The 27,026-nt window shown below is 40.3% G+C and overlaps 1 protein-coding gene across 6 annotated transcripts; it reads left to right on the top strand.

Moving 5' to 3' along the window:
- Positions 1-656: 656 nt before the first annotated feature.
- Positions 657-26,122, top strand: B3GNT2 (UDP-GlcNAc:betaGal beta-1,3-N-acetylglucosaminyltransferase 2). 6 transcript variants are annotated; one of them, XM_037896098.2, is made up of 3 exons: positions 801-1,484; positions 2,758-2,890; positions 23,526-26,122. In XM_037896098.2, exon 3 carries the CDS (start codon positions 23,535-23,537, stop codon positions 24,726-24,728), a length of 1,194 nt encoding a protein of 397 aa, XP_037752026.1. In that variant the 5' UTR covers positions 801-1,484; positions 2,758-2,890; positions 23,526-23,534; the 3' UTR covers positions 24,729-26,122. The 6 variants fall into 6 exon arrangements, with proteins under 6 accessions (XP_037752025.1, XP_037752026.1, XP_043399934.1 ...); XM_043543999.1 differs by lacking the exon at positions 2,758-2,890 and adding an exon at positions 10,606-12,031 and having other exon boundaries at positions 834-1,484; XM_043543997.1 differs by having other exon boundaries at positions 834-1,484; positions 2,758-2,894.
- The last annotated feature ends 904 nt before the right edge of the window (positions 26,123-27,026 follow it).

The following is a 27,026-nucleotide window of genomic DNA, read 5'->3' as shown; positions in this document are numbered from 1 at the left end:
TCAGTTAAAACCCCGGAGATTATTTGTAAATAACCACTGTTGGGTTATTTTTATCTGGTTTCCTAGCCTTTAAGGGGCACGCGGTTGGTGTGTTCAAACTTTTCTCTGCAACGGGGAGGGCTAGCAACTTGGGGGCGCGGGGGGGGGGGGGGAAGAGGTGACAGTCGCTTCATCCTAGCAGCTGAGGCTTTAAGAAAAACAACGATGAGCACAAGCCTTGCAATACAATTGCAAGAGTCAGGAACACTGGGTCCTACGGTGATGCGGGGCCCTGGGATGGAGACCGGTACCTGAGGAGCTGGGGGAGCGCACAGCCCGCCAGGCTCCAGGGAGGGAGGCGCGTGCCAGCGTGCTGAGACCCGGTGTCAGGGACATGAGGCGCTGGGAGGCTCCCCAATGATGCAGGGCTTTGCCCAAACACCCCAGCACCTTTGCTCAGGCCCCAGGAGCAGGACAGGTAGCGGTGTGCCCGCAGTTGTAGGGAGCAGAAGGAAATAGGGCCCCTGGCTCTGGCGTGAATGAACAACCCAGGCAGGGCATGGGCAAAGTCCAGGCCTCCCTCCTCCCTTCCGTTTCTCTGCACACCCAACCACCCGGCTTTTTCTTTGTCCGTAAAATACGTCAAACACAAAGACAATCGCGGCTGCCGGGCACGGAGCGAACTTTCCTCCCCCTCCCCAAAGTTCCCTTCATCCCCGCACCCCCCCCCCCCGCCCCCTCCTCCCACGACTTCAGAGCCTCCGCAACCCCCTCCCCATTGATGGAAGCTTTTCATTGGCTAGGAAGGCAGGCTGGAAGGCGGGGCTTAGAGAGCCGCGGTGCCGGCGCCTCTCTCCCCTCCCACCGAGCGCGCGGCCAGAGTGCCGGGTCCGGAGCCCGACCTCCCCGAGTCGTTCGCTCTCGCGCCGCCTGCCTCAGTGGCAGGCTGGAGGAGGGGGCCGCGCGCCGGGCAGCGCAGCGCGAGGAGGGGGCGCACGGGCGGCGCGGGGCGACTCTCCCCAGAGCGCGCGGCCAACAAGTGGGCAATTTTTCCCGCCAGCATGTCCCGGCGGCGGCTCCCGCCGGCGGCGAGGCTGGTGCCGCCGACCCCCCGCGCTCTTTGAGATCCGCTCTTGGGCAGCTCGACCCGGCCGGTGAGGAGAAGCGGCCGCCGCCGGGTCGAGGTGGCCGAGCCGCCAGGGAGTCTCCTGCGAGGGGCGGAGGCGCCTCCGCCCAGCCCTCCGTCCCTTTTCCTCGCCGCGACTGGGACCATCGCCCCCGGACCCAGCTCCCCTGAAGAGAGCGCTCCGCTCCCCCGGCGGTGAGATCCGGCCCGCAGGCGCCGCGGGGAAGCATCGCTGGCCGGCCGGAGCCGCCGCCCTGCCGCAGGGGCTGAGCGCGGCGGCAGGATGGGGCCCGGCTGCTGAGGCCGTGGTGAGAAGCATGGTGGAGCCGGAACGCGCCCCAGGAACAGCCGACGTGGAGCCCAGCTGTTGTCTGGCAAGGTGCGTACGAGGCTGTTTACACCGCAGGTCCCGACTCCGGCGCGTCCAGGAGCAAGGGAAATGGGGGTTGACAGGCCCCTGGGTCCGCAACGATTCGCCGCCCCCGAGCTGCCCCCGGACAGGTTGAGGCCCAAACGAGCTGCTTTGGGGCGGGGGAGCGGCTGACACGCAGCTGGCAAGGTGGGGTCTGGGGCTGGCAGGCCGGGGTGAGAGTGGAAGTGAAACCGCAGCCTCGGCTACGGCGGATGCTGTAACCCCCTCGCTGTGGAAAGTTACCTGAAATCTGCCGACAGGGATGACATCTGCACCAGCCAATCTAAGTTTTCGTGGTTTGCATGTTGGGGCGGGGGGATTCTCGGGCAGACCGAGCGCTTCTGGGGAAGGCGCCGGCACCAGGATGTGGCAGCGGTGGGCGTTGTGCAAGGAGCTACGGGGCCAGATAGACGCTGGGGTGCGGGGGGACCCCCTCCCACGCGGCGTTTCACTGGTTGTGGCCTTGGGGAGTTTCTCACTGCCATAGAAGTCAGCAAGTTGCAGGATGTTCGGTCTCCTCTATTTTTGTTACCCAAACTAGGTCCTTAAAACAGATTTCTGGTGAGTTGAAGTCTTTAGGGATATAAAGTATGCTTCTGTGTATATTGAAAGGAAGAGAAAATGCTACTTTTGGCAGAATTTGTCCCAAATGTATATGTTCCTTAATGAAATCACGCTATTTTGTCCCTCTTGAGACATACTGTACTCTGTCAGGAGACATCAGGTTACTTGCTCTGAATGTGGCAGTGCGGCACACAATTCCTTAGTCATCCAGGAAAAATGTATGATGAAAGTTATTCAAGAAACCCTTTAGCTTGACCTCCAGAAAATATTCCACACTGCTAGAGCTTAATAATTAACTCTGATGTTTGGCTGAGTGATATGGATTGAGGACTTGAGTTCATACACTGCTTTTAAACTTAAGGTCCATACCAGATTTTGACAAACTGAAAGTGATTACATTCAGGAAAACTAAAAATCTACATTTAAAAAGGCTGCATGTATTATAATGCTCTCTAAATAGCAATTCTAATATTGCAGTGAAAGAATGAATTTAAAACTCCTCTGAGAAAAACTCCTAGATTAGTTGTTCACAAATATATATTTTAAAGGGACACTGTCAGCTTGCATTCCAGTCAGTTTTTAAAAACTAAGCTAAAAGTAGTTTCAGGAACTACATTTTCTCCTTTCTCTCCCTGATAATTCTTGTGGTTTCACAATCCAGTTTTCCTGTTTTCAGATTTTTTTTCCTTCTCAGTTGAGAGAGGCCCCCAATAAACAAATGGAAAACTCTCTGTGTAGAGGGAAAACAATTAAACTGATTGTGACTTGATCCAAAGCCCGTTGATGTCAGTGAAAGGACATCAAAGTAGGTAGGTAAGGCAAATCCTACATTTGTACTTGTACTTGATTCTCTTTAAATATATTATGTTGTTACTACCTGCCTGTTCTTATCTCCTGTGATAAAGTTTCACAATGGAGATGAGTGGGTTTATGAAGCACTGAATATTGTTAATACTTTTGTATAGTGCCTTTCATCCATAGATCTCAAAGCTCTCTACAAAGGAGTGTAAATATTGTTATCCCCATTTCAGAAAGGGGAATCTGAGGTATAGAGAGGTGAAGTGACTTGCTGAAGGTTGCACAGCAGATCAGTGGTAGAGCAGGGAATAGGTTGGGTTTCCTGACACCTAGTCAAGTGCTCTGTCCAGCCAGTGATGCTCAGTTTCTCTTGTGTCCTTATTTGCCTTTAAGAAAGTAAAGGGACAGGCTGTCACAAAAAGATTTGATCATTTTTTACTTGCAAGAGAAGTAATAGTACCTGAAATGTGTTCTCTCCACTATTGGTGGCAAACTCACTGCGTATCCGTTGTTTTTTTTTTTTAAGGACTGATGGTATTCTCTGTGTTGGATAGGACTCAAATATAATGATAGTCTTTGTTATGGGAAGGTTACAACTAAAGGGATAAGGATAAGACAAGCACTAGGCGAACATATTTTTATGTCCTAATCCCACAAATACTTATGCACATGCTTAATTTTCCCATGTTGAGTAGGCCCCATTGATCATAAGCATTTTTGGGATTGGGGGTCTTAAGGTTTTTTGTCTGTTTATCAGAGGCTTGGAAGGAGTGCGTTTAGGAGGGATTTAACTTAGAGGATCTGACTACAGAGGTTGTTTTCATGGGGATTGTTCTTAAAATCACCTATCATTTACAACCTGCTGGTGCAGTTCTACTTGTGGTAGGACTAGTTTAGACTATTTGTCACTGACTTTACCACTGAGTCTAGACCTGTTCTGAACAGGGTTAGATGACACGTGGAGAAAACAGGCAACCTACCCTAGCACTCCCACTTATGGTGTGAGATCTTAGGAGAAGGAGCTTGTAAGGCCAGTGTTCTCAATACCATAGCAATGTTGTGGTGTCTTCTTTTGAGTAAAAATTATGTAGGTGGTTTTTGTTATGCAGACTGCTGAGTTCTCTACAGTCATGTTGTGTAGCTTCTCAGGTTAGGTTTGCATTACAGATTAAAAAATAAGAGAGCATTATCCCATAAAGTACTAGTGGTATAGCTGGACACTATAACACCGCTTTTTTTAGTCTCAATTTCATTTCAGATTTTCTGCTACTTTTTTTCTTAAAATCTAAAATCCTTTCTTAAATTTGTATTATTCTTCAGGATTCAATTTTGAACTGTCACCGAGTTTTCTCTGTATCTAGATTTAATTTTTGACGTCTGTATTTGTCCAGAGTGTGTTGAGAAATCTTTGCTGCTTTAGACGACAGGAGGAGCTTTTACTTCAGCTTTGTGGCTCATATCCCAAAGACTGCCGCATTCCATGTTTTGATGGCACATGACTGTTAATAACATTGTAAAACACAATCCGGGGTGGCTGAACTTGTTATTCTAGACCTGTATTTTGCATATTTCAACCCTGTCTTGTGTTATGCTAAGCTTTTGATACTGTTGACTACTATTCCTTTATCCTTTTTAGTCAAAATATTTAAGGCCAGGGGTTGGTTTTTCTTTACGTAACTTGAGAGAAACAAAAGACGTACTGTCAAAAATCTGCTTGAAAATTGGATTTTTCTTGAGGATGGACCTAACAAGAATGATTGCTGGCTTTCTTACGTGTTTATTTTTTTATATATTCTTTAATCAACTATGCAGAATGATGGTTTAACAGTTTTCATTTAATTCCATCAGAATATTTTTTTTCATAGTGGAAACAACATAAGAAACCAATTTAACCAGTGTCTGGTAGTTTCAGCCTTTTAAAATATGCAGTCAATATCTGCATTTTTATGTTTATATTTTTGGCTGGCTGTTACTTATAACCTAAAAATGTAAAGCTGACGTTTTTTGTTTTTCTCTCATGTATATGTGTTTTGTTCAGTTACTTGAGTGCTGGACTACTGACTTTGAAAAGGAAAAAAAAGCAAAATATCTTTGAAAAATCCATAAAATCTTTAATAAAAAAAAAAAAAAAGGCTCAGTTTTAATTTTTGTTTCAATCTTTAATACCTCTTTGAAAGAACCCTTGCATAAAAGCTTTCTAATTAATTTAACAAAATGTTAGGGTCCTTGTGCTTTGTACACAAGGAATCATTGGATGACTATTGGATATTTTGTACAATGTAACATATTTTCTAGCTCTACATTTAAATGAATGTTGACTACAAAATTAGGAAGCAGTGTGTATTTTCTGGGAAAGAATACAATTACAATCCACTATAACTTAGTTTACCTGTCAATATATATTTGTTATGTCATATTGTCACCTTATGGGGGATATGTGTTATATTTTATCTCTTTCTGCTGTCGCTCAGTGATTGCATGATGCAATTTCTATTTGCGAATGACAAAAGTAGTGGCAGTAAACTGGAATGGAGAAGAGTGACATTTGAGAACATATTAAGAACTATTTTTTTTTCTCGTTTTAACACAAATTTGAAGTCATTGACTGCAAATTGGAGTATACACATCTAAACAGATGTGAGATAGCAGTGTTTGGTTCCTCTACTCATAGATTTCAGAGTAACAGCCGTGTTAGTCTGTATTCGCAAAAAGAAAAGGAGTACTTGTGGCACCTTAGAGACTAACCAATTTATTTGAGCATAAGCTTTCGTGAGCTACAGCTCACTTCATCGGATGATGCTCAAATAAATTGGTTAATCTCTAAGGTGCCACAAGTACTCCTTTTCTTTCTACTCATAGAAATACTCTATGGGGATTTTGGGCCTGATGCTGCACCTGTCAAGTCATGGGAGCTTTTCCACTGATTTCAGTGGGTGGGGAATCAGGGACCTTGGGCTTAAAAGAGGCGCACAAACCTTCACAATTTTCCAGGACATGTATAATGCAGGACTGGATCACTAAAATGTACTGTGGTGAATTGTGCAAAAGAACGATTGAATAGAATCCTCATGAGAAGCAATTAGCATTTAAATAAGAGAGAGGAAAAAATCCCAGAGTGTGACGGGTGTGGTGTTTGGTTTATTTAACGCAAAGGGAAAATTGATGAAATAGTTTCATCAGATTGGTCAGCAAAAATATTTGTTTTGGAAAAATATATATATATTTTTTAGTCTTTTTGTAACTTTAATAGTCAGAACTTGTTGAATTGCTGTTCAGAAAAAAAAATGTTTTTTCTGTTAAGGTTTCGTATTGTGAATTGGTGTTTCACTCAAACTTAACTGAAAACTTGCTCAAAATAGCAAAACCCATGACTTTTATTGGTGATTCCTTCATGTTAGCAAAATAACTTATCTTTGGGCTTTGTCAAACCACACAAGTTATACCACTTAATTGTACAGGTATTGTTAAATTAGTACAACCCCTCTTAGTGTAGAAAGTTTTATATTAGCATAAAAGTGATTATACCAATACAGCTTATTGCTTTATGTGACTGAGAATAAACGATGCTTCTATAAGGTTCTTTTATACTTGAAAACTATGTCCACTCCTAACATACATATAATTATACTGGTACAAGATCTGTGTGTAGATCAGGCCTGAGTCTTACATGAATTATTCTCTAACTTCTCTCCCCCCCCACTACCACAGCCAAAAAGTCTATAATTCTAGCTGCAGCATATACTGTATTTAAAAATAAGAATACTCAAAACCTTTCAAAGTAGACATGTAAGCAATCTATTTGAGGAATAAGAAGATATGCCATAAGTTACTTACTATGAAAGACACATATATTAGACCAAAACTTGAATACACTTGGTGTGTTCTTAGTGGGTTATCGGTCACTGATTTTTGCTAATATATATTTCTGATTTTTAAATTGAGATTCTTTAATATGGCATATGCACTTTTTCTGCAGCTGAAGGCTTTGACATAGCCAGCCCGTGGTTTTGAAATACTAATGTCAGGAAGAAAACTTTCTCTGAGTTGCACACCAGAGGGGCTAACCATCAGTTTCTGCAAAATTTAAACAATGAAGGAAAAAAATATCTAACCCTTTATGGTTGTAAGGATAATCTTATGAATATGAATTGATGCATTGTTGCCTTTCTAAATCTACAGATACCTTTAGCGTGCTTGCTGCTGCTCATAAATTTCCTATGCAGCAAAGTGAAACTGACAAAACTCTACAGATTTACTATTGCTATTCAGAATCCTGTACACAGCAGTAAATCTGGTATTCATGTTAACTTCACTTTGCTGCTGTTCGGAGGGCTAGAGGACAGGAGAAGATAAGCAACTGGAGTTATTCACAAGTGAGGATCCAAAGAAATGGATGCCGAGGGGAAGGATAGTAGCAGTTAACTAACTTTTCCAAAATTAGGGGTAGAAGTATGGGAGGTGGAAAGCTCCTTCTTCCTTCCAATAGTCAGTGGATGGACACTTAATAGAGATCAGAAACCTACTGGTAAAAGGCTGATACTAGGATGCTGTAGGTCGGGGTAGCACCCAGATAGGAATCCTAGCACCCTTCCTTTCCAACAGCTTTATGGGTGGAGTAGGGCAGGGAGCCTGGATTTCTTACCATGGTGTTGCCCCTAAACCAGGGGTGGCCAACCTGAGCCTGAAAAGGAGCCAGAATTTACCAATGTACATTACCAAAGAGCGACAGTAATACGTCAGCAGCACCCCCCTCCGCTCCCAGAGCCTCCCAGCCCTGCTGATCAGTGCCTCTCACTCCCTCCCCGCACCTCCCAGTCAGCTGTTTTGTGGCGTGCAGGAGGCTCTGTGGGGGAGGAGCGAGGGCACGGCAGGCTCAGGGGAGGGGGCGAGAAGGGGTGGAGTGGGGACAGGGCCTGTGGCAGAGCCAGGGGTTGAGCAGTGAGCACGCACCCCCCCTCCTCCCGCGGCACATTGGAAAGTTGGCTCATGTAGTTCCAGCCCCAGAGTCGGTACCTATACAAGGAGGCACATATTAACTTCTGAAGAGCCACACGTGGTTCCGGAGCCACAGGTTGGCCACCCCACCCTAAACCATGTTGGTGCGGGGGGGGCCTCCCCAAATTTCATGGCAACTTCTGGCTTGTATGTATCAAGTTAATTTTTCAAGCATTGTCTTGGTGGTATTGCTCTGAACATTTGTATGGGACATACATGTGAAATACCTGATCCCCAGCATCTTGCTCCTCAGGTCAGCAAGGCGTGCTCAGGAGTAGAAGTAATCTCAAAGGAATCTGAAAATGTCCTGGATTGCTCAATGATACCTTCAGCCAGTTAAGCACCTTTCTACACTACGATTACAACGTTCAGAGGATCCAGTTACAACACAGTTATCCCCTGACCTGCTTACAACATGGTTCCAATTTGTAGTGAAAAATGGATCTTAATTCTGTTGGAAACATCCAAGGCTTTTAGCCTGGCTATGTAACAAAGATAAAGTCCTGTTTAGAGTGCATATCAGAATTACGTGGAAATGGGGACCTCACACTTGATTGTAATTGTAGCTTAGATTGGCTTTGAATGGCTCCAAGCAGATTCTTGTCCTGTTCTTTGCCACGAAGATGGTGGCCTCGATATTGAGGGCGGTGGATTGTGGAGGAGGGAAAGTACTGTGATATGATACAATAGTTTTATTTTAAATTTTACAAACACCTGCTTAAAATGCCGTAGTAGACTTGTGCCTTAGATTATTTCCAAGTATATAGAAACTGAGGAAAAACAATCTGGTTCTTTTAGATCTTGATTAAATTCAATACTCATAAACTTATCAAACAGATTATAATTTTATTTTAAATTGAAAGCAGGGAAGAAAGGGATTAATTTTTACATTTGCTTGTGAATCTAAGGTAATGCAGTACGGGCTGTGTTCTGTGTGTTTCCAATTTTGGATGTAAAGTACATGAACGGCATGCTGAGGAGTAGAAAATTTGCTTGCTCCATATTTAAAAATATAACTGACAATCAAATAGGTTTTGTTTGAATGTGGATTAATTTCTTTGTTAGCTTTTATATTGGAAATTATTCTAAAGTGCATTTTTGAAGTCTGCATTCTTTCCTACTTCCCTCCAGCTGTTTTATATAATACCATTAAGAGCTTGACCATTTTCCCCCTTTACCGAGTTTTATTTGGTAAATGTGGTTTTTCTTTGTTTTGAAGTTGGAGTTGACACTAATATTGCTGTTTTTATTTACTTATGTACCAGAATTCAGTATCAGCAGTACTTTGAGAATAGTGTTTAACTGCAACTGCAGACCACCAAAGGGAAGTGCATGATCAAAACAAAGTTTCTTTTAAAATGTCACTAGTAAAGTGATAGCTTTAGTTGTGGGATGGGTGAGGAGAGAATTATTTAGATGTGGGCTGCCTTTAACATTGTTTTAATATCTGATTAAAGTAGGTTAGAGCTTGGAACTAAAGAACTTGGTAGTGTATCTTTTAGACAAATAATGTGTTTCTACTTCAGTCTGGCAGTGGAATTTCTTCTTGACTGATGGCCAAAGTTAAGGTTGTTGCAAGAAATCTGTGTGCGTAATACGTATCTTTTTTTATGGTTAATGGCATACTTCACCATGTGTCTGAAAATGCACCTTTAAAAGGCTGTAAATAGTGAGCTTTAAACATTTCAAACTAATCATAACTATTCATAGTCTGATAGTTTGTTGACTTCATGACTTCCTTAAATATTTCATAATTTTTTTCTTTAAATATTTTAAAGTGAATGCAGAGTATACATGGTATTGGACTGAATGTGTAGGACACTGAGGCTATGCCTACACAGGAAAGTTGCAACAACTTAAATTGGTTTTTAAACCAGTGCCAACCTCTTTATTTCTGACAACAAAATTGATTTAAGTTAAACCAAAATAAGCCTGGTTTTAACTAAAGTAAGAGTGTCCCCACCATTTTTTTGCACTGTTTTAACCAAGTTGATCTAAACAATTTAAACCTTTAATTAAGCTGGTGCAACTTTATGATTTGTGTCACGCTCTATTTGGGTAGAAATTTGAATACCGTTAAAGCACAACTACAGCATTGTAAAATGGTTTTTATTAGTTAATTAAAAAAACAACTTTAAAAACAAAACATGTTTTATACGACTTATTATAGAAAGAAAGTACTACCTGTAGGTAGTGAATTAAACTGATTCTTTCTGGTCACCATGTCCTTCAAGATTTTAGTAGCGGTCATCCACTCACACCTACTTTTTTATTCATAGATTGGAAAAAGAAAACAAGCTTTTCCTGTTTTCTAAACTGCCAGTCATTTCTCGACTTTGAATGAACTAGTCACTGAACTGAATTAGTTGAATAAATTGAAATTAAGAAAATATTCTCCTTCGAGTGCTTGTCCATATGTACATTCCATTACTAGTGTTCAGGTGACTCATGCTCTCAAGTTTGGAGTGCTTTGGACATCTGGCCATGCACTTTGAGAATCTTCATGCTTCACGTTGAGGGCATATAATGGCGGAGTGCACTAGCCATTACTCGGTTCCTCTCCTCTTGGCTTTCAGATTTGAGTGCTCGCTGTCTATATGACTGCCAACAACTATTCTACCTGTGTAGTTACTCTAGTTTTTAGTAGTTAGTTTGCCCGTTGGCAAGTTTTTATTTTAGTGTTTTGGGGTGTTTTTAAGCGTTCTTATTTCTATTTTAAATGTATTTTTAGATCCAGAGTTGCCTCTTCCAGGTCCCCTAATTTCAAGTATTACTGTGTATATCACCGAACTGTGCCCCTGACTGACAGACACGTGTCTTGGCAGCCTCAGAGAATTGTGTGTCACTGGAAGATGTTCAGTTTGCCAGTTCTTTAACTCACATATGAGAGAGGATAGGGAATCATGCCTACGGATCTTAATGAATAGATCTTTGAGGTCAGCATCTGACCTGGGATCTTTGAAACACACTTCTCACTCCTCCCTCCCCTTCCCCCCTCCCCGTTGTGTGGCCCCTCAGAACGGAAGAGCCTGGGAACTGAGACTCAGCGATATGTCAGTAAAGTCTAAGGAAGTGGTAAGCCAGGGAAGCGTATTTTCTACTAAGAGCTTGAGCAAGGCCTCCCCTTGACACCATTCAGTCTGAGACTTCATGACTCTAAGCAGTTACCATTGAAGCTCAGCTTCATCTGGGCGCTGAAGCACCTCCGGCAGGGCTGAGGCTGCCAAAGCCTCCGTCATCGATAAGGAACTCAGCACCTATAGCAGCTCATACAGTAGCATCAACATCAGCACTTCCACAACCTGCTCTGGTACTGCTGCCTTCTGCACTGTGTGCTGTACCATCAGCCTCTGCATGGAAGCCTGAACTGGTGCTGCGGGAGTAATCAGAACTGAGACACTTGTGCATCCCAGAGGTTTATAGCACTGAAGGACCTCTTAATTCTTCTGGAGTCAGAATCACCTCTCTTACCAATATTGGCAGCTGTGTCAGCACCAAGACATCAAACTTCCTTGGCACTATTGATGCCCATAGCCCTATCCTCTACTTTGAAGGACCTGGCTCCTTCAGTGGAACCGGACTATGCTTCATTGAAAGTCTCTGATGATGATAGAGCCTCAAACATGCTCTCCTCAAAAGTGGCCACAACATCATCATTTTTGGAACTGAGACCTTCCTCTAGAGCTAGATATTGGGACATTCTATCATCAGAACAAGGGCATTGATCTTTTACACTCTAGGCACTGGGACCATATCAGCCAGTTCCAGCGTGGCCACTGGGGTCTGTGATAACTCCCAGAGCAGAACTGAGCAATACAAGAGACTGTCTACTTCACCTACAGTATCCAGAGCTGACCCTGTGCCACCACAACCCCTGTTCAAGACCTCTCCTCTTCAACACCAAGAGGAAGAACCTGAGAAGACAGCACCCATGGCTGAACTCCCATCTCCACAGGCCACATCCTTATCTTTCCCAGATGGGGCAGTCATCTCTTCAGGTGCCCTTTGGGTGATTTCAATGGCTTTTAGAAGCTTCTTAAGAGGGTGGTGAAAGCTCTCATAATATCCATGGAAGAAGTCCAGGAACAAACCATTAAGCTTGTAGATCTACTCCAATCCTCCACACAAGAGAAGATAAGGCTCCCTTAGTTGAATTGGTAAGCATTGCTAAGTTACTTTTTTAGTACTGCAGGAAGATCGGAATTTGAGAAATATTTGATTATATGGGGGTGGAATTAGAGATGAAGGATAGCCTAATGGTTAAGGCACTGGCCTGAGACTCAGGAGATTGGTGTATGAGAGACTTCTGTGTGACCTGCAAAGCATTTTTTAAAAATTGATATTTTGCCTTTTTGTTGCAGTGCATGAATGTCTGAAGTCATTTAGCTTTTGTTCAGGGTGGATAAAAATCAATGATTTTTTTTAAAAAAAATCATATTGGATTTTTTTATTTAAATTGGATTTTTTTGATTTTTTTCCCTCAAAAAGCATTTTATCTAAAGGTAGTTTTAATTAAGATACATTATATCTCAAAGATACCTCATCATGGAATAGGGATTATAAATTCTAATTCTGTAGTATGAGACAATATATTAATGTAAAGTTTTGTAAATGATTTCCAATAGTTCATGGATTAGGGACCCAATTTCATGGGGTACCAGGAGCTTCTGTATAGATTATTTAGGTTAATCTTTCTATCTACCCAATGGGACTCAGTGCTCAGTCTAGAAGATACCATCAGAGGTGCTTAGTTTTGCAGTTCTCAAACTGTGGATTTGCGTTGCCAGAGATAACATGCTTGTTAACAGCAAAAATGTTTTTAAATAAATAAATAATATACAGAAGTGAGAAATAACAGACCTCAACCCTATTGTCCCTCTGTAAATTTGTGTACGCTGAGTCAATCCCTTACCTCTCTCTAAAAGTGCAAAGTTTCAAAAAGTTCAATGAATGGAAGATTGTTGGGGGTGGGATAGATCTGGACAAGGAGAAGAAGTCTGGAGATAAATGTGAGCAGGGAGGGACAGGCAATAGAAACAAAAGTGAAACTGTTTGAGCAGCATTTTCCAGAAGTCTTGAGGTCTTTCTGAGTGTAGCCTTCATTGATTTGAGATCTACCATACCATTCACTCACTAGAAGGGAAAACCTATAATGGCAGCAGGTTGTAAAAGAGACCCAGTTTGGGAATAAGAACCATTCAAGAAGTATATGTTTTCTGATGATGTTTTAAAGAAAGTCACACTAGTGAACTGGTGGAAGTCACTTAAGCGCTTGGATTCAGAGACTGTTGAAATGATAATCTCTCTTTTAACAGCAGTAGCTTCTTCTGCCGGTGTAGAAAGAATATTTTCTTCCTTTGGATTAATTCATTCCAAATTGAGAAATCGTTTGGGACCTGAAAAAGCCAGAAAGCTTGTTTTTCTTTTCCAGATTATGAACAAACAGGAAAATGAAGGTGAAGATGACTGAGTTAGCTGCAGACGCCAATATTTTAAGTTTCTCGTGTTGACCTGGCTGACACAGTCGATTTAATTTTTGTTTTTTAAATATTTCATTTAACAATGTTAGTTAAAAACAATTTTAACAAAAACAAACCTGATTTTAAAAAACTTGAATATTTAACTAAATTCATACGCTTGTTTTGTTTAAAATATTATATGTTTGCTGTTGAAGAAAAAAATCCGGAATACATAACATTGTTGTTTTAGTTAAATAAAACAATTTAAATGTCTGTCTGGTGGTGATCTTCTCCTAATACAGCATGGCAAGAGAATCCTCCAAATATTAATGATTAACCTGTTTAATTCGAGGTAGTTCACCTCCCAATGACTTCAAAAATATCTGCTTCAGTTACCTTTGGTAAATGAAATAACCAAACAATCATTCATTTTCTGATATAGCTGTAAAACGAATCTGAAAAATTTTCAAAATAAATCACTTTAAAAATGTATAGTGTGTACCGTCTAAAAATGAAACCTACATCTATCTCTGAGTTGTGAAGAATACGTATTAAAGTTATAAGAGCCAACAAGAATGCACTTTTATGTAGAGGTCCGTGATTAAATCAAGTCTTCCTGACTAGTGATTTAAATCAAATCCTCCCTGTTTTTGTTTAAAGAAAAGTTTTATTTCTGTTTGTTTACTTTGGAAATCTCACAAATGTCAAGTATCTTTCTCCATACCTTTGCTGGAGAACTTCTGAGATGGCTCAAGGATGCTTATATTAACTTCTGATGCTTTATTTGAAAGAAGGAATGTGTTGAATCTCGAAGTATTCTTTTATCCAAAGTGATAATTAGGAATTAGTTATTTAGGTGTTAATATAAATCTTCCACTGTACACTGTATTACGATGTTCTCACACTCTCTGGTCCAGAGACTATGTAGGTATTTTATACAAAGTGGAATGGGTTTAATGGGAGGGCTTGAGAGAGAGGCCTACCCCAGAATAGCCTATATAGTTTGATGGTTAAGACACTCATCTTTGAGGGGGGAGACCTGCATTCAGTCCTTCCTCCAGAGAAGGGATTTTAACCTGGGTTTCCCATATCCCAGGTGAGTGCCCTAATGACTGGGCTATTTGGTATGAGGGGGGCACCTTCTCTTCCAGTTTTGTGAATCTAGCCCGGCATCTCCTTTGCTTTTATTAAGAAAGGTTAAAAATGCCTAGAAACAAAATGTTTAGTTTGATCCAAAATGTAACTTTTGTTGACTTTGTTTGATTACCAAAAAACTTTATTTTTGGTTCAGGTCAAACTGGATTCTTTTTGTTGTTTTTTCTAGCAACTGCCAGCGGACTTCAAGGTCAGTGATACTAGAGCTGGGCAATAAAACACTTCTTCTGTTAATATTACAGAAAGTATGCTGAGTGTAATTAAGTTAAACGTCCATATCTAAGTTACTCCATTACCTAATTATTTTTTGGAGGGGAATGGGCCAAATCTCCATTGTTATCCCTTCCTTGATGAAGTTGGTAGGTATAACTAAAATCCAAGTAATAGTTTCTTCCTTAAACATCTGGTTCGTTAATTTTACTCTGGATCTTTGACCCCACCATTCCTTTGGATTCTGTGCATCTGTGGGTTTTCCCTCTCTTTTACTTCTTAAGAGGGTCTTCTGGAATTGCCATCTCTCCATATATTATTCTCCAAACGAGCCACATCATGGTGACACCCCAGATGAAGTACCCAGGAGAGTTTTTTGCCTATAAAATGTCAGGAAAGATGAGTTATGATAAAATCAATTTTATAATCTTGGTCAGGATTTCCCTTTAAGATTTTAGTACAGGATGGACTGAGAATTTAAATACTAACAGTACAGGAAAGTGCTGGTATCAGAGTAAGACACTCCTTACATTGTCCTTTGGTGACCCTTCTCACTGATTTATGGAAGAGCATTGTGTTCCAAAAGGAGTAGTGTTTCATTCTCATCAGCGGAGGGATAAATGCATAAGCTGTTTTGTGCGGGAGAAGACAGCTGTTTCTGCAGATGTCTTCCTGTCTTTGGAGGAGAATTGGAGTGCCCCAAACCAAATCTGAGAAGGCTAAAATGAGTGTGGTGAGAAAGGAATGAGCACATGTGAGAATACTAAAAGAAGTGTGTTAGTCGATGAGAAATTAGTAAAACAAAGGTCCTGTCCACAATCAGAAGTTGAACTGATTTAACATAAGTCAGTTTTTAAATCCATTTTAGTTAAATCACAGTAGGTCCTTGAATGGACACTTAAATTGTTTTACATTTAGTTGTAGTGATTGAGCTCAATTAAGCTAAGTCAATGTAAGTCACATTTCTCATCTAATAACTCTCTTCTGTCAGTGGCTTGGACATAAATACCTATAAACTATATCCAGAATAGAGATCCACAGCAGAGGAATAAAAACAAATTTTTGTCATCAATATTTGTACTAGGTTACAACTGTAAAATACTTTCAAAAGAATATGCAATAGAAATATGACTTATTAAACTCATTTTGTGCCGAATACCTTGCTTGAGTATTGGGAAGTGAATAATATAAAAATAAATTACTTTTTTCCTGCTCAACCATGTACATCCCAGACAAGTAAAGAATGAATAAAGAATGAGTCCTCAGACATCTCACCATTTGCCCTAAGTTTTCCATGGGCACTGGTCAGGCTGAGTAATAAAGTTTAGGTGCTAAGAATATATGAATATACAATCCTTAATATATTTTCTAGCACCATGCTATGAGGTACTAAATAATCCAAAAAACATAATAGCATAGTAAAAATTGAAGGGACACTTTTCATCTTCAGTACTGGTTTTAATCTTGCTCGTCTGATTTCTAAAGGTAAAATAGTAATGGTGAGAAGGACAAGAAGGGTTAGAAACATTGGGAGCAGATTCTATGTAGGAAGGGATTCAGCTTTTGTGTCCTTTACATTGTAAAGGTGTGTCTGGGAAGGGTAAGATTAGTTGCCAACAGGAAGAACTTTCATTTTCGAGAAAAAAGAGGAACTCTGCTTTAATTTTGCTAGGTTGTACAAGAGTACCTATGAGTTAGGGTGTCCGTCCAGAGAGGTGAATCTACTAGGAGAAATGGAAATTACAGATGAACAAGTAGTTTTGCCTCCCTGACCCCCTTAAAATTCTGTCCATGGCATTTCCTTTTTACATTGTGTTCCCTCTGTGACTTCTAATTTCTGACTTCCGCTTTGGATGACACTACTTTGTATTGCACAAACTCTTTTTACGAATTTTGGCTTGCTTTTTTTAAAACTAAGATCCTGGCTAGATCACTGCTTCCTACTAAATATTTCAAAGGTGAGAACTATTGGCTAGGTAAGTGGTGTAATGTAGAACGTTTTATAGAGCATTGGGGTTTTTTCCACAGGGGAGAGGGGCTGCAGAGTTTGGATAGTCACCAATTTACTAGCAAGGTAACCAGTCATAGTGACAGACTTGCTAGAGCAGTCAAGTGTTTAATTTACAACAAAAGGGGAGTGTATTAAGGGATAAACACAGTTGAAATGTTAACCATATAACTCAGAATCAAGGTGTACTGAACTTAATGATTCAAGGTATTGAACAACTTATTGAAGAATGAGGCGGATTCTATATCACTTGAAATCTTCAAATCAAGCAGTCCTATAGGTTAAACTACAACATATTGGACTGCTGAAGTAATTACTTGGTGAAATGTTATGCCGTGAGTTAGGTAGGAGGTTAAACTAGTTGATCGCAATGGTCCGTTCTGGCCTTAAAATCTATAAAAAATTAAGTCCTTTTTGTCTCATTGCAAATTCCACAGTCACTCTCCCTAATTCAGATCTTAACTCTTCTTCCAAACTATTCCTTTTTTTTATACCTCCCTTGTCTACAAGTTTGCTTATCACCATTTTGAAATATTGCTGAAGTACGTCCTTACCTTGAACAAAACTTTGCTGAAAACCTTAATTCCTTCCTAGAGTACTGTGGTTTCTGTAGTTTCTTAAAATTTAGATTTCATATTGAATCTTTCTCTATGTTAAGTATCCTTACACCTTCTTGTTAACTGTCTAAATGGGCCGTCTTGATTATCACTACAAAAGTTTATTTTCTCCTGCTAATAATAGCTCATCTTAATTAGCCTCTTACAGTTTTTATGGCAACTTTCACCTTCTGTGTGTGTGTGTGTGTATATGTGTGTGTGTGTGTGTGTGTGTATATATATATATATATATATCTTCTTACTGTATGTTCCATTCTGTGCATCCTGTGATGTGGGCTGTAGCCCACAAAAGCTTATGGTCTAATAAATTTGTTAGTCTCTAGAGTGTCACAAGTACTCCTGTTCTTTTTTTAAAATTTAGAGACAGGCATTTAGGTAATCAAGAATGCTGTGGCCAGGTTTCTGACAATTGTCTCATTTTCCTCCTCTTTCTATTTTGAGGTTTTCAGAGCTTTGCCTCTGAATTGGGGTCATGGGTTATAGCTACCCTCCCATCAACTTAGGTTTAGATGCTTTTCATTTGTCTCACAGAAAAGTGTTAGTGCAGCCAGTATTCCTCTGTCTCAGCTCACCGCCTTCACATTGCTCCCAGCCCAAAGAGAGAGGAATATAGTTCAGTACCAAACTCAAGTGTACTGCCACTGAACTACTATGCTAACCATTTCTCTTCTGTATTCTCCTCTTCCCCCCACCCCCACTCCTTTTTTGCCTGCCTGCCTCATCCCTACTGAGCACCCTCAGCAGCAGATTGTATCTGTTTTTGCATGTAGTAACTTCCCTTCTTATTCAAAAAAAGAAGCATGAAATTGGTGATTCAGCCACAGCTCCTGTTGGGGTCATACAGGAACTCCAGAGTCCAGGCACAGACACAGACCTTATCAACCCATGGACTTGCACTGTTTAACTAAAGGTGTGTTTTCAAAACAGTTTAAACTTCAGCTAAACAGATGGAAATTTGTGTCTATACCAGTCCTTGACTACTGCTGAAGGTGTAGAATCTACTGGTTTTTCTCTTTCTTTGTTGCAGCTGGCAGCAGGGATCATTCTTCTTTCTTCTGAGGTACTAGCTACACTTTTCACTGGCAAAGGTACACTGGTGTAGATCTTTAGTGTATGTGTTTTTTTTATACCAGTGCAACAGGATTGGTGCATTTTTCCTTAATTTGAAACAGTGGTAGATGTGTCTATGCTGATGCAAGTATATCAGTGTAGCTACACTGATGTAAAAGTATCCAGTGTAGCCAAAGACTGGGTTAGAAGCACAGTGGCTTCCTCTGGGCTTACTACTACTTCAGTTCTTATAATACATAGATTCTAAAGACAGAAGAGACCATTATGGTCATCTAGTCTGAATGGCAAAGGTTTTCCATGATACTGACTCTAGTTAAAACCTCTTCAGTAAAGTCTGTCCACATGACCTGCTCAGATTGCTACTGCTAAAGTGTAAGTGGCAAAAAACACTGGTCTAGTACATTTTTATGCTGTTACTGCTGGTAAGCTACCTGAACTCAAAATTCACACCACTAGCATTTTGGTCAGTCAGTGCAGCACCAACAGACCAGATGGAAAACAAGACTGGTCTTAAGACACAGCTGTGTCTGTTTACACCACAGAAAAACATATGTGGCAGACTGTTACTGGTTTTGGAGTTGTAAATCCAGTTCCCCTGGTTGTCTGGCAACCTTACATCATCTTATGTCCTCAAGCATGAAGTTTTAAAATTGTAAAGTCTATCTAGTGCAACTGCAGTTGCTATCTTTTTTATGAAACTTACTGAGCTACTTGTCAAAATTATAATTCTTCAGCAATGAGTTCTACTGGCTTACCCTTTAAAAGAACATTTTCTTCTTCCATTTTAAACTTCTTGCCTTTTTAGTTTGTGACTCAGTATATAGTTGTTATACTGTATGGTAAATAATACAAATGTTCAAATGGCCCTCTTCCTTCTGCTTATTAAAACCACTTTTTTGAAGAAATATATTCAAGAGAGTTAATTGCTGTAGTTTAACAAAAATTGGTGATCTGTTTCTGTCTTGCAAGCCATTAACTTATTCATCGTACTATATGTAAATTATATAGTTAGAAACAACAAAAAATCAGTATGTTCATAAAATTTTAATTTAAAAAAATTCTAATTTCCCTTATTAGATCTTTATTTTTCAGCAACATATTCCACACAACTTGCATTGTTGCATGGAACTCTGCTTTTAAAAATGGCTTATACTTATCCCACAATGAACTATTTAATTACATGATGGCGTACTATTTTTTTCAACAGGACCCCTACCTCAATCAGTGCACAGGATGGACCTGCTCTAGAGATGAATCACGGTTGTGTAGTGAATAGAGCTGTGCAGGAACTGGAATTTCCATCCCATGGAAAACTTCACTTTTTATTAAATCGTTTTGAGTCTGATTTAGAATGAAATGTCAGAAATGAGAAATTTTCTACAGAACAGAAACTTTTTTGAAAAATTCAGTTTCAGAAAAAACAGAATTTTTAAAAAAATGTCTAGACCAGCTAACCACCCGCCTCCCTGGCACGCTGGCTGAAGAGCCAGGCAATCTGGGGAGCCAGCCACCTGGGGATGTGGTTGCCTTGCTTCCTGGGGAACGTAGGAAGCCAGACGGCTTGGAAAGTTGAGTAGCCTGGCATCCCGTTCACTGGGGAGCTTGTCAGATGGGCAGTCTGGGAAGCCTTGAACGTCTGCTGTGTGGACTGCCGGGAGGGTGGGGAGCTGCCTGGTTCGTATTGAAACTTTCAACAGAATCAGCACATTCCCATGGAACATTTAGGTTCTGTCTAGTCAGTGTTTCCAGTGGAAAACTTCCATCAGAAAATTTTCAGCCACCTCTGGTAGTGACGGAGGCTGGCTTTAGGATCCCTGTCTTATTTTTTTAAGAAGTTGAAAGATATGTAATGAATGAGGGAAAAGATTGCAGGAAGTGAAAGGATGGTCTCATAGTTAAGGGAGTGAAATGCCACCCTGGAAGTTGGGATTCTATGCCTGCTTCTGCCATAAAGTTCTTGTGTGGCACGGGGCAAGTCACTTAAACCAGACATTTTACATGTGGTCGCCAGTTGTGTGTGGCTCACTTTCTGGATGTCCAGCTTGAGATCATAGATTCTGATTTTCAGAAGTGCTGACCACTCACATGACTTGTCTACACTGGCAATTTAAAGCGCTGCAACTTTCTTGCTCATGGGGTGTGAAAAACCCCCCCCCCCGAGTGCAGCAAGTTTCAGCGCTGTAAAGTGCCAGTGTAAACAGTGCACTAGCACTGGGAACTATCCTTTTTGTGGGGTTGGTTTTTTTTAGAGTGCTGGAGAGCTCTCTCCCAGCAGTCTGCAGTGACTACGCAAGCCACGTTAAAGTAATATTCAGTAATATAATTCAAGACTGTATCATAATTTATGTACACAAGGGGTCGAATTAAAGTTGCACAGGCCCAGCCCTGAAAATTATTATGGTGGGCAGGTTTGGTTGTTGACTGGTAAACACTCTGAGCTTTCCCTTTGTTTCCAAGAGTGGTTTGACTTTCTGTGCTTGTCCTATTTTAATCCTATCATTTTTCACTTACATTTTATGTGCAGGAAGAATGCACTGTTCAAAGGAGAATATAAGTTGCTTACCACCCACTTTTAGATGGTTTTTACTTCTAATTTGGTTCTTAGTCTTCCAGTTTTTCAGCTATGTCTGATTTAGTTATCCAAAATGTAGTTACCCTTTCATCTCTGAAACACATTCTTGCACTTCCTTTTGGTACTCGTTTATTTCTAATGTGTCTGTTTTGGTTTCCATATTGTCAATCTTTGAGTCCCAAACAGTTATTATATTAGTGGTAACTTGTGCTACAACTCCCCAGGCCATATTGGAGGATAAATTATTTGTCCTCAGTGGTGTCAAGCACAGTTTTTGTTGTTGTTGGTTTTTTTATACCTAATCTCTTTTGAATTTTGTATGCATCAATGTAATCCAGCGGTTCTCAAACGTGGGTCAGGACTCCAAAGTGGGTCACGACCTCATTTTAATGGAGTCTCCTGGGCTGACATTAGACTGGCTGGGGCCAAGGGCTGAACCCCTCATCCTGCCTCTCAAGGCCAAAGCTGAAGTACAAGTCCCACTGCTTGGGGCTTTGGTTTCAGGCTTGGACAGGGCTCAGGTTACAGCCCCCCACCCCCGAGGATGAAGCCCTGGGGCTTCAGCTTTGGCTTTTTCGCCCAGGTTGGTGGGGCTTTGGCCCCCCTGCCTGGGGCGGCAGGGCTCAAGCAGGCTCAGGCTTCGGTTCTCCTTCCTGGGGTCATGTAGTAATTTTTGTTGTGAGAAGGGGGGTTGCGGTGCAATGAAGTTTGAGAATCCTTGATGTAATCTATTAACTGGTATTTTGTGTTACTTGTTTAATTTGATGTACTATCAGGCACAGCAAGAAGAAGATAGTAACGGGAGGAGAAAATTAGATTTCATATGATAGATGAAAGTATATGCTTGGAAACAATATTGTGTGATGCTAGACTATTGTTTTAAGACTCCTGCCAGAGGAGGAAAGAAAACTATTTAGTAGGTACTGTGTCTTTAAGAAAGAGGAAAAAAAATCCTCTTGACAACCTCAATAAGGTCTGTTCTATGGCTTCTTTTGTCTGACTCTGGTGGTCCCTCTGGGGAGGAGGATAGGAAGGGCTATGCAGGTCTCTCTCCCCTGTTACATTGGCTGCTGTTAGCTTGGGTGTCCTTGTTAGCTCTTTAGAAAATGAAAAACACTAGTTTTCTAAAAATTTGTGATGTATAGTTTGATATGGTCTTATGTTTTGGGTAATGTCCCACTTATATTGGTATCTCTTTAGAATTTTCATGTAGTTTGCATAATGTGGGTATTGTTGGGGGGGGGTGTGTGTGTTTGTGTATATTACACAAGTCCTTAAGAGTTGACAAGCTGTTGCTGCAAGGTTTATAATGTAAATTGTTCATTTTTTATTTAATTTTTTTTTATAGGACTATAGAAAAAACTTGAAGTTAGTTTGGGTTCACTTATAGAATCCACAGGGCTCTTACAATTTATCAGAGGCTAATATAAAAGATATGTTTGAGGGAAAGGAGGGAGTACTAGTGAGTTTGGGGACAACATCCTGATGAGAAGCTCAGCTTACAGCATAGGGAAGTCACAGGAATTCCAACCAGCCTTATGGATACTTCTCATCCTTCATCTCAGCCTCTCGTGTCTGATAAACTCAAAGCTTTCATTCCCCTTGTTGTCTAGCTGCTAGAAGGAAGAGGGATCAATTTCGCTTCTTCTCAAGAGCTTCCTGGGAGAGTGTGTTGGAGAAGAGTAGTAAATCCTCCCTGCAAGGGGGTTGAGGAGGGTCTTAGCTACTTTCCCTACCCTTCTGGTTGCCGCACTAAGAAAGTGGCTTCCTATACCCCTGCCCCTCCCCCCTTTATTCTTTTTGGTAGTCCTCTCCTACAGATTACTTTAGTGTTACCTTCTGGTACAACTCATTTTCTTCCCCAGCAGGAGAATGAAATTCAGAATTATAAACAAGGTTCACTGCTGCCTACATAGAGCTGAATAGCAGCTTTGAACCTGGCCAAGCTTGTCAATTTCACTTGGCTTCTGCTTGGGAAAGCTAGGGGCAGTGACAAACTGTAGACTCAAAAACTGAGTACTGCAGCGGTTCACATTTGGAAGGATGTCACAACCATAAGGGGTTGTCACAACCCCACCCCCACCCAACCTTATTGTCTCAACCCAACCCAGCCTTAGGCTCACTTTATTACGAAGGAAAAGCTTACCAACTGCTGAGGGCAAATGAGCTCTCAAGCCTTGATTATTGTATAGTCAAACATTTTATCTCATGTAAATCTTTTGGAAAGAGATCACTTGCTAATAATTTAGATGTATGGTCAAATGCTTTATTCTGCTTTAGAAATTCAAGCAAAACTTTCCATCGTTGCTTGTTCTCTTGATTGACAAACTTTTCCTTTCTAATGGAACCAAACCCCTATAGCTGCAAGAGAGAGCTTGTATATTAGAGGGTGACCAATTCATTTTTCATTTTCAGTATGTAAATGTCAACTCTTGGCTTGCTGACTTTTGTACACTGTGAGGTTTAGAAGTGGTCAAAAAAAACCTCTTGTAGTCCTATGAAATTAGAAACCTGTTTGAAAAAGATTGAATAAAATCTAACCATCATTTTTCTTTTCAGATATGAGAAATGAGTGTTGGACGCAGAAGACTAAGGCTGCTGGGAATTCTGATGATGGTAAACTTTTTTATTTATGTGATTGTGGAAGTCTCCAAAAGTGGTGGTCAAGAGAAGAATACAAAAGGACAGGTTATAATACCCAGCAGCAAATTCTGGAGGAAATACACTCCTCACAAGGCCTATTGGAACAAACAGCAACAGAAGCTGGAATTCTTGTACAACCCCATTTTGACCTTGCTTTCCAATATGACTGTGGAAGAAACCTTAATTTCTAATGCTAGTGTTCTGAATTCCTGTGACCCTGATCCATCAGTAACATCGGAGGTTAATGACTTTGCAACATTGCCAGACAGATTTAAAGACTTCCTGCTTTATTTAAGATGTAGAAATTATTCATTATTAGTGGATCAACCAAAAAAGTGCAAACACAAACCTTTCCTGCTACTGGCTATCAAGTCACTTATACCACATTTTGATAGAAGGCAAGCAATTAGGGAATCTTGGGGTAAAGAAATACAATCAGGGGATGTAACAGTTGTAAGGGTCTTTTTGTTGGGACAGACCCCTCCAGAAGATAACTTTCCTGATCTTTCAGACATGCTGAAATTTGAGAGTCAAACCCACCAAGACATTCTTCTTTGGAACTACAGAGACACTTTCTTCAACTTGACTCTGAAAGAGGTGCTGTTTCTTAAATGGGTCAGCAGCACGTGTCCAGAGGCCCAGTTTATTTTTAAGGGGGATGATGATGTTTTTGTGAATACCCACCAGATCCTGGATTACTTGAAGAATTTATCAAAGGACAAAGCCAAAGACTTATTTATAGGTGATGTGATCAAAGATGCTGGACCTCATCGAGAAAAAAAATTAAAGTACTACATTCCAGAAAGTGTTTTTGAAGGTTCTTATCCTCCGTATGCAGGAGGTGGTGGGTTTCTGTACTCTGGTGATCTGGCATTAAGACTGAACAATGCATCTGACCAGGTCCTCCTCTATCCTATTGATGACGTTTATACTGGAATGTGCCTTCAGAAACTTGGGCTTGCTCCGGAAAAACACAAAGGCTTCAAAACATTTGATATTGAAGAGAAACACAGGAATAACATATGTTCCTACACAAACTTAATGTTAGTACATAGCAGAAAACCTCAAGAAATGATTAAGATTTGGACACACTTGCAGGATCCACACTTAAATTGTTAAATGTTTAAAGTAACATGCGTAAATGTCTTCAATTTATTTTCCAAGATTGGGTCTAATTTCTTCACTGAATCATTAAAACTCCTCTTTGTTCTCACTTAATGGTTTTTAAAGTTACTTCTCTTAAAAATCATTAGCTAGAAACATTTGTTCAGTACTTCTAAAAGTAAAAATAATACTAGAATAACAAATTTTTGAGAGTATGGCATGAAGACTTAGTCCTAATCTTTCCACTGTCTTAGCAGTTATTATGTTTCAATATTTCATCTACAAATTTTAAAATAGACTTCAGAAGTTATAACTAAAAATTCTTCATTGATTCATGGTTAGCTATCACCATAATGTTGAAAGCATGGATTGCCCACTTTTCATTGCTAGTGCATCTTATTTTAATTGTGGTGGTAGAAGCTGGAAACACAGACTTTTTTTCCAGAGAAACTTGTCTGTTTGAAATAGCATTTGTAAAGTAAAAATTCAGAAATTGGGGAAGTCTAATTTTTACACAAAGTAAAAAAAAAAAATAAAAAAAAATAACTTTAAAAAATTACACTAATTATTGAAAGGTGTTTTGATTTTGCAACTCTTCCTCTATCATATGCTACTTCTGAACAGTATTCTCTCATTTAAATGTGATCTGCTGTGCAAAATGTGTCTGCCTGTATCTGAAAGGATACTAAATCTCTACCTTTTATGTAATGATACTTTATATCTTATAAAATCACAATATAATTTCAAATGGGATAAAATTTAAGAGCTGGACATGTAAGGAAGAGGATAGGTTTTATGTTGGACTTTGCTAATAGGCAGATTTTTGTCTTGAATTTCAGTTAAGCTTTACAAATCAAAGTTCTTCTGTCACTCATTTTATTTACATAAAAGGCTGCTCTGGCCAGTCCTTGTTTTCTGTATTGGTGTTAAAAACAATCATCAGGTAGCTTGATTTGATATGGATAACTGAAGTCTGAAATTGCACATCACTCAGGAAAGCTTGGTTTGGATCTCCTCTATAAACTGATGATGATAAACTCAGAACAGTATACATCTTAAACGTTTCAAGTTTTGAAAGTGAGATTTGGAAATTGCATGATGTGTCATACAGCATGTTTCCCAAAACTCCAGAAATCTTTTCTTGCCATATTTCCACATGTTGCTTATATGAGAATTTGTTCTAAGTAATGACCCCTTCTTTGTATATATAGGAGTGCCTGTCTATTTATTGTTCAGATTGAAGACCAAAATGTTTTCTTAAATGTATTTGCGTAACAATTTATTTGTATACATTGTTGTCAGTCAAATATTTAAATAGAGCATGATATTTTAAATCTGTTGATGTAACATGTTAAATACAGTTAATTGTTTATGAATTTGAAAAATAAAATTGTGATTTAAGTAGTTCTCATGTGCCTCTTGTATAGTCTGTATATAATACAAAGCTGTAAAACTATCAAACCCTTCACTACATAATCAGTAACAAGCTATATTAAAGAATTTTTTTAAGTCTATGATCAGTTAGGAGTTTATTATTCAGCATATTCCTGTTTTAATCTGAGAATGCAATAGAGACTGAAGAAAAACAGATGTTGAATGGTGATTATGTATTAACTTCCTATGCATTGTAATGCAGCTAAGTTAAGACAACACTAAATAGTAAGGAGCAGGAATAATTTTTTATGTCCTTAGGAAAACTATTATGGTGTTTAGAAACGGAACCTGTTCATGCTAACCTCCATGCTTTTCAGCAGAATAGAAAGGTGATATTGAAAAGACACTTGGGATGAATTTAAAGCGTGGCAATTGTGCCCAGCATTTTATATTTGTTTAAAGATTACCCCCCCCCCCCCAAAAAAAAAAAAAAGTCATAGCCACAATACTTCTTCACACGTTAGAACTCTCCTTCTTCCCCTCCCTGAAGGAAGTGGTGTTGCCTTTCATCCCCACCTCTGCCCCACATACACTTGAGACTCCCAGTCAATAGGCAGAACTCAGGCTGGGCCAAGAGTCCTAGCATGCCTTAAAGTATGGCTACAGCTGCATTGCCTCTGCCTGTTGCAAATCCTGCCTCCCTTCCAAAAGAGTCCCCAGGGATCCCCATTTCTCCTTCCAGCTCTGGACAAGCTAGTAGCACACATGTGCCCTACTAGCCCTCCCCATAAGGAACAGAAAGGAAAGTGAGGTTGGACAGAGGCCTGGAGGAGGCTAATATCAAATTGGACAAGGCAGGGGTTGGCAAAACTGGTGATTACAAAATGTGAGGTGAGCAGAGAACTGGTGTAGGCCAGAGGGGAGGAGAGAACTGGAGAG

The sequence above is a fragment of the Chelonia mydas genome, chromosome 3 (genome assembly GCF_015237465.2).
Source record: "Chelonia mydas isolate rCheMyd1 chromosome 3, rCheMyd1.pri.v2, whole genome shotgun sequence".
NCBI classification, from domain to species: domain Eukaryota; kingdom Metazoa; phylum Chordata; order Testudines; family Cheloniidae; genus Chelonia; species Chelonia mydas.
Note: the sequence above shows the minus strand (reverse complement) of the source record. Positions and strands in the feature narration are given on the sequence as shown.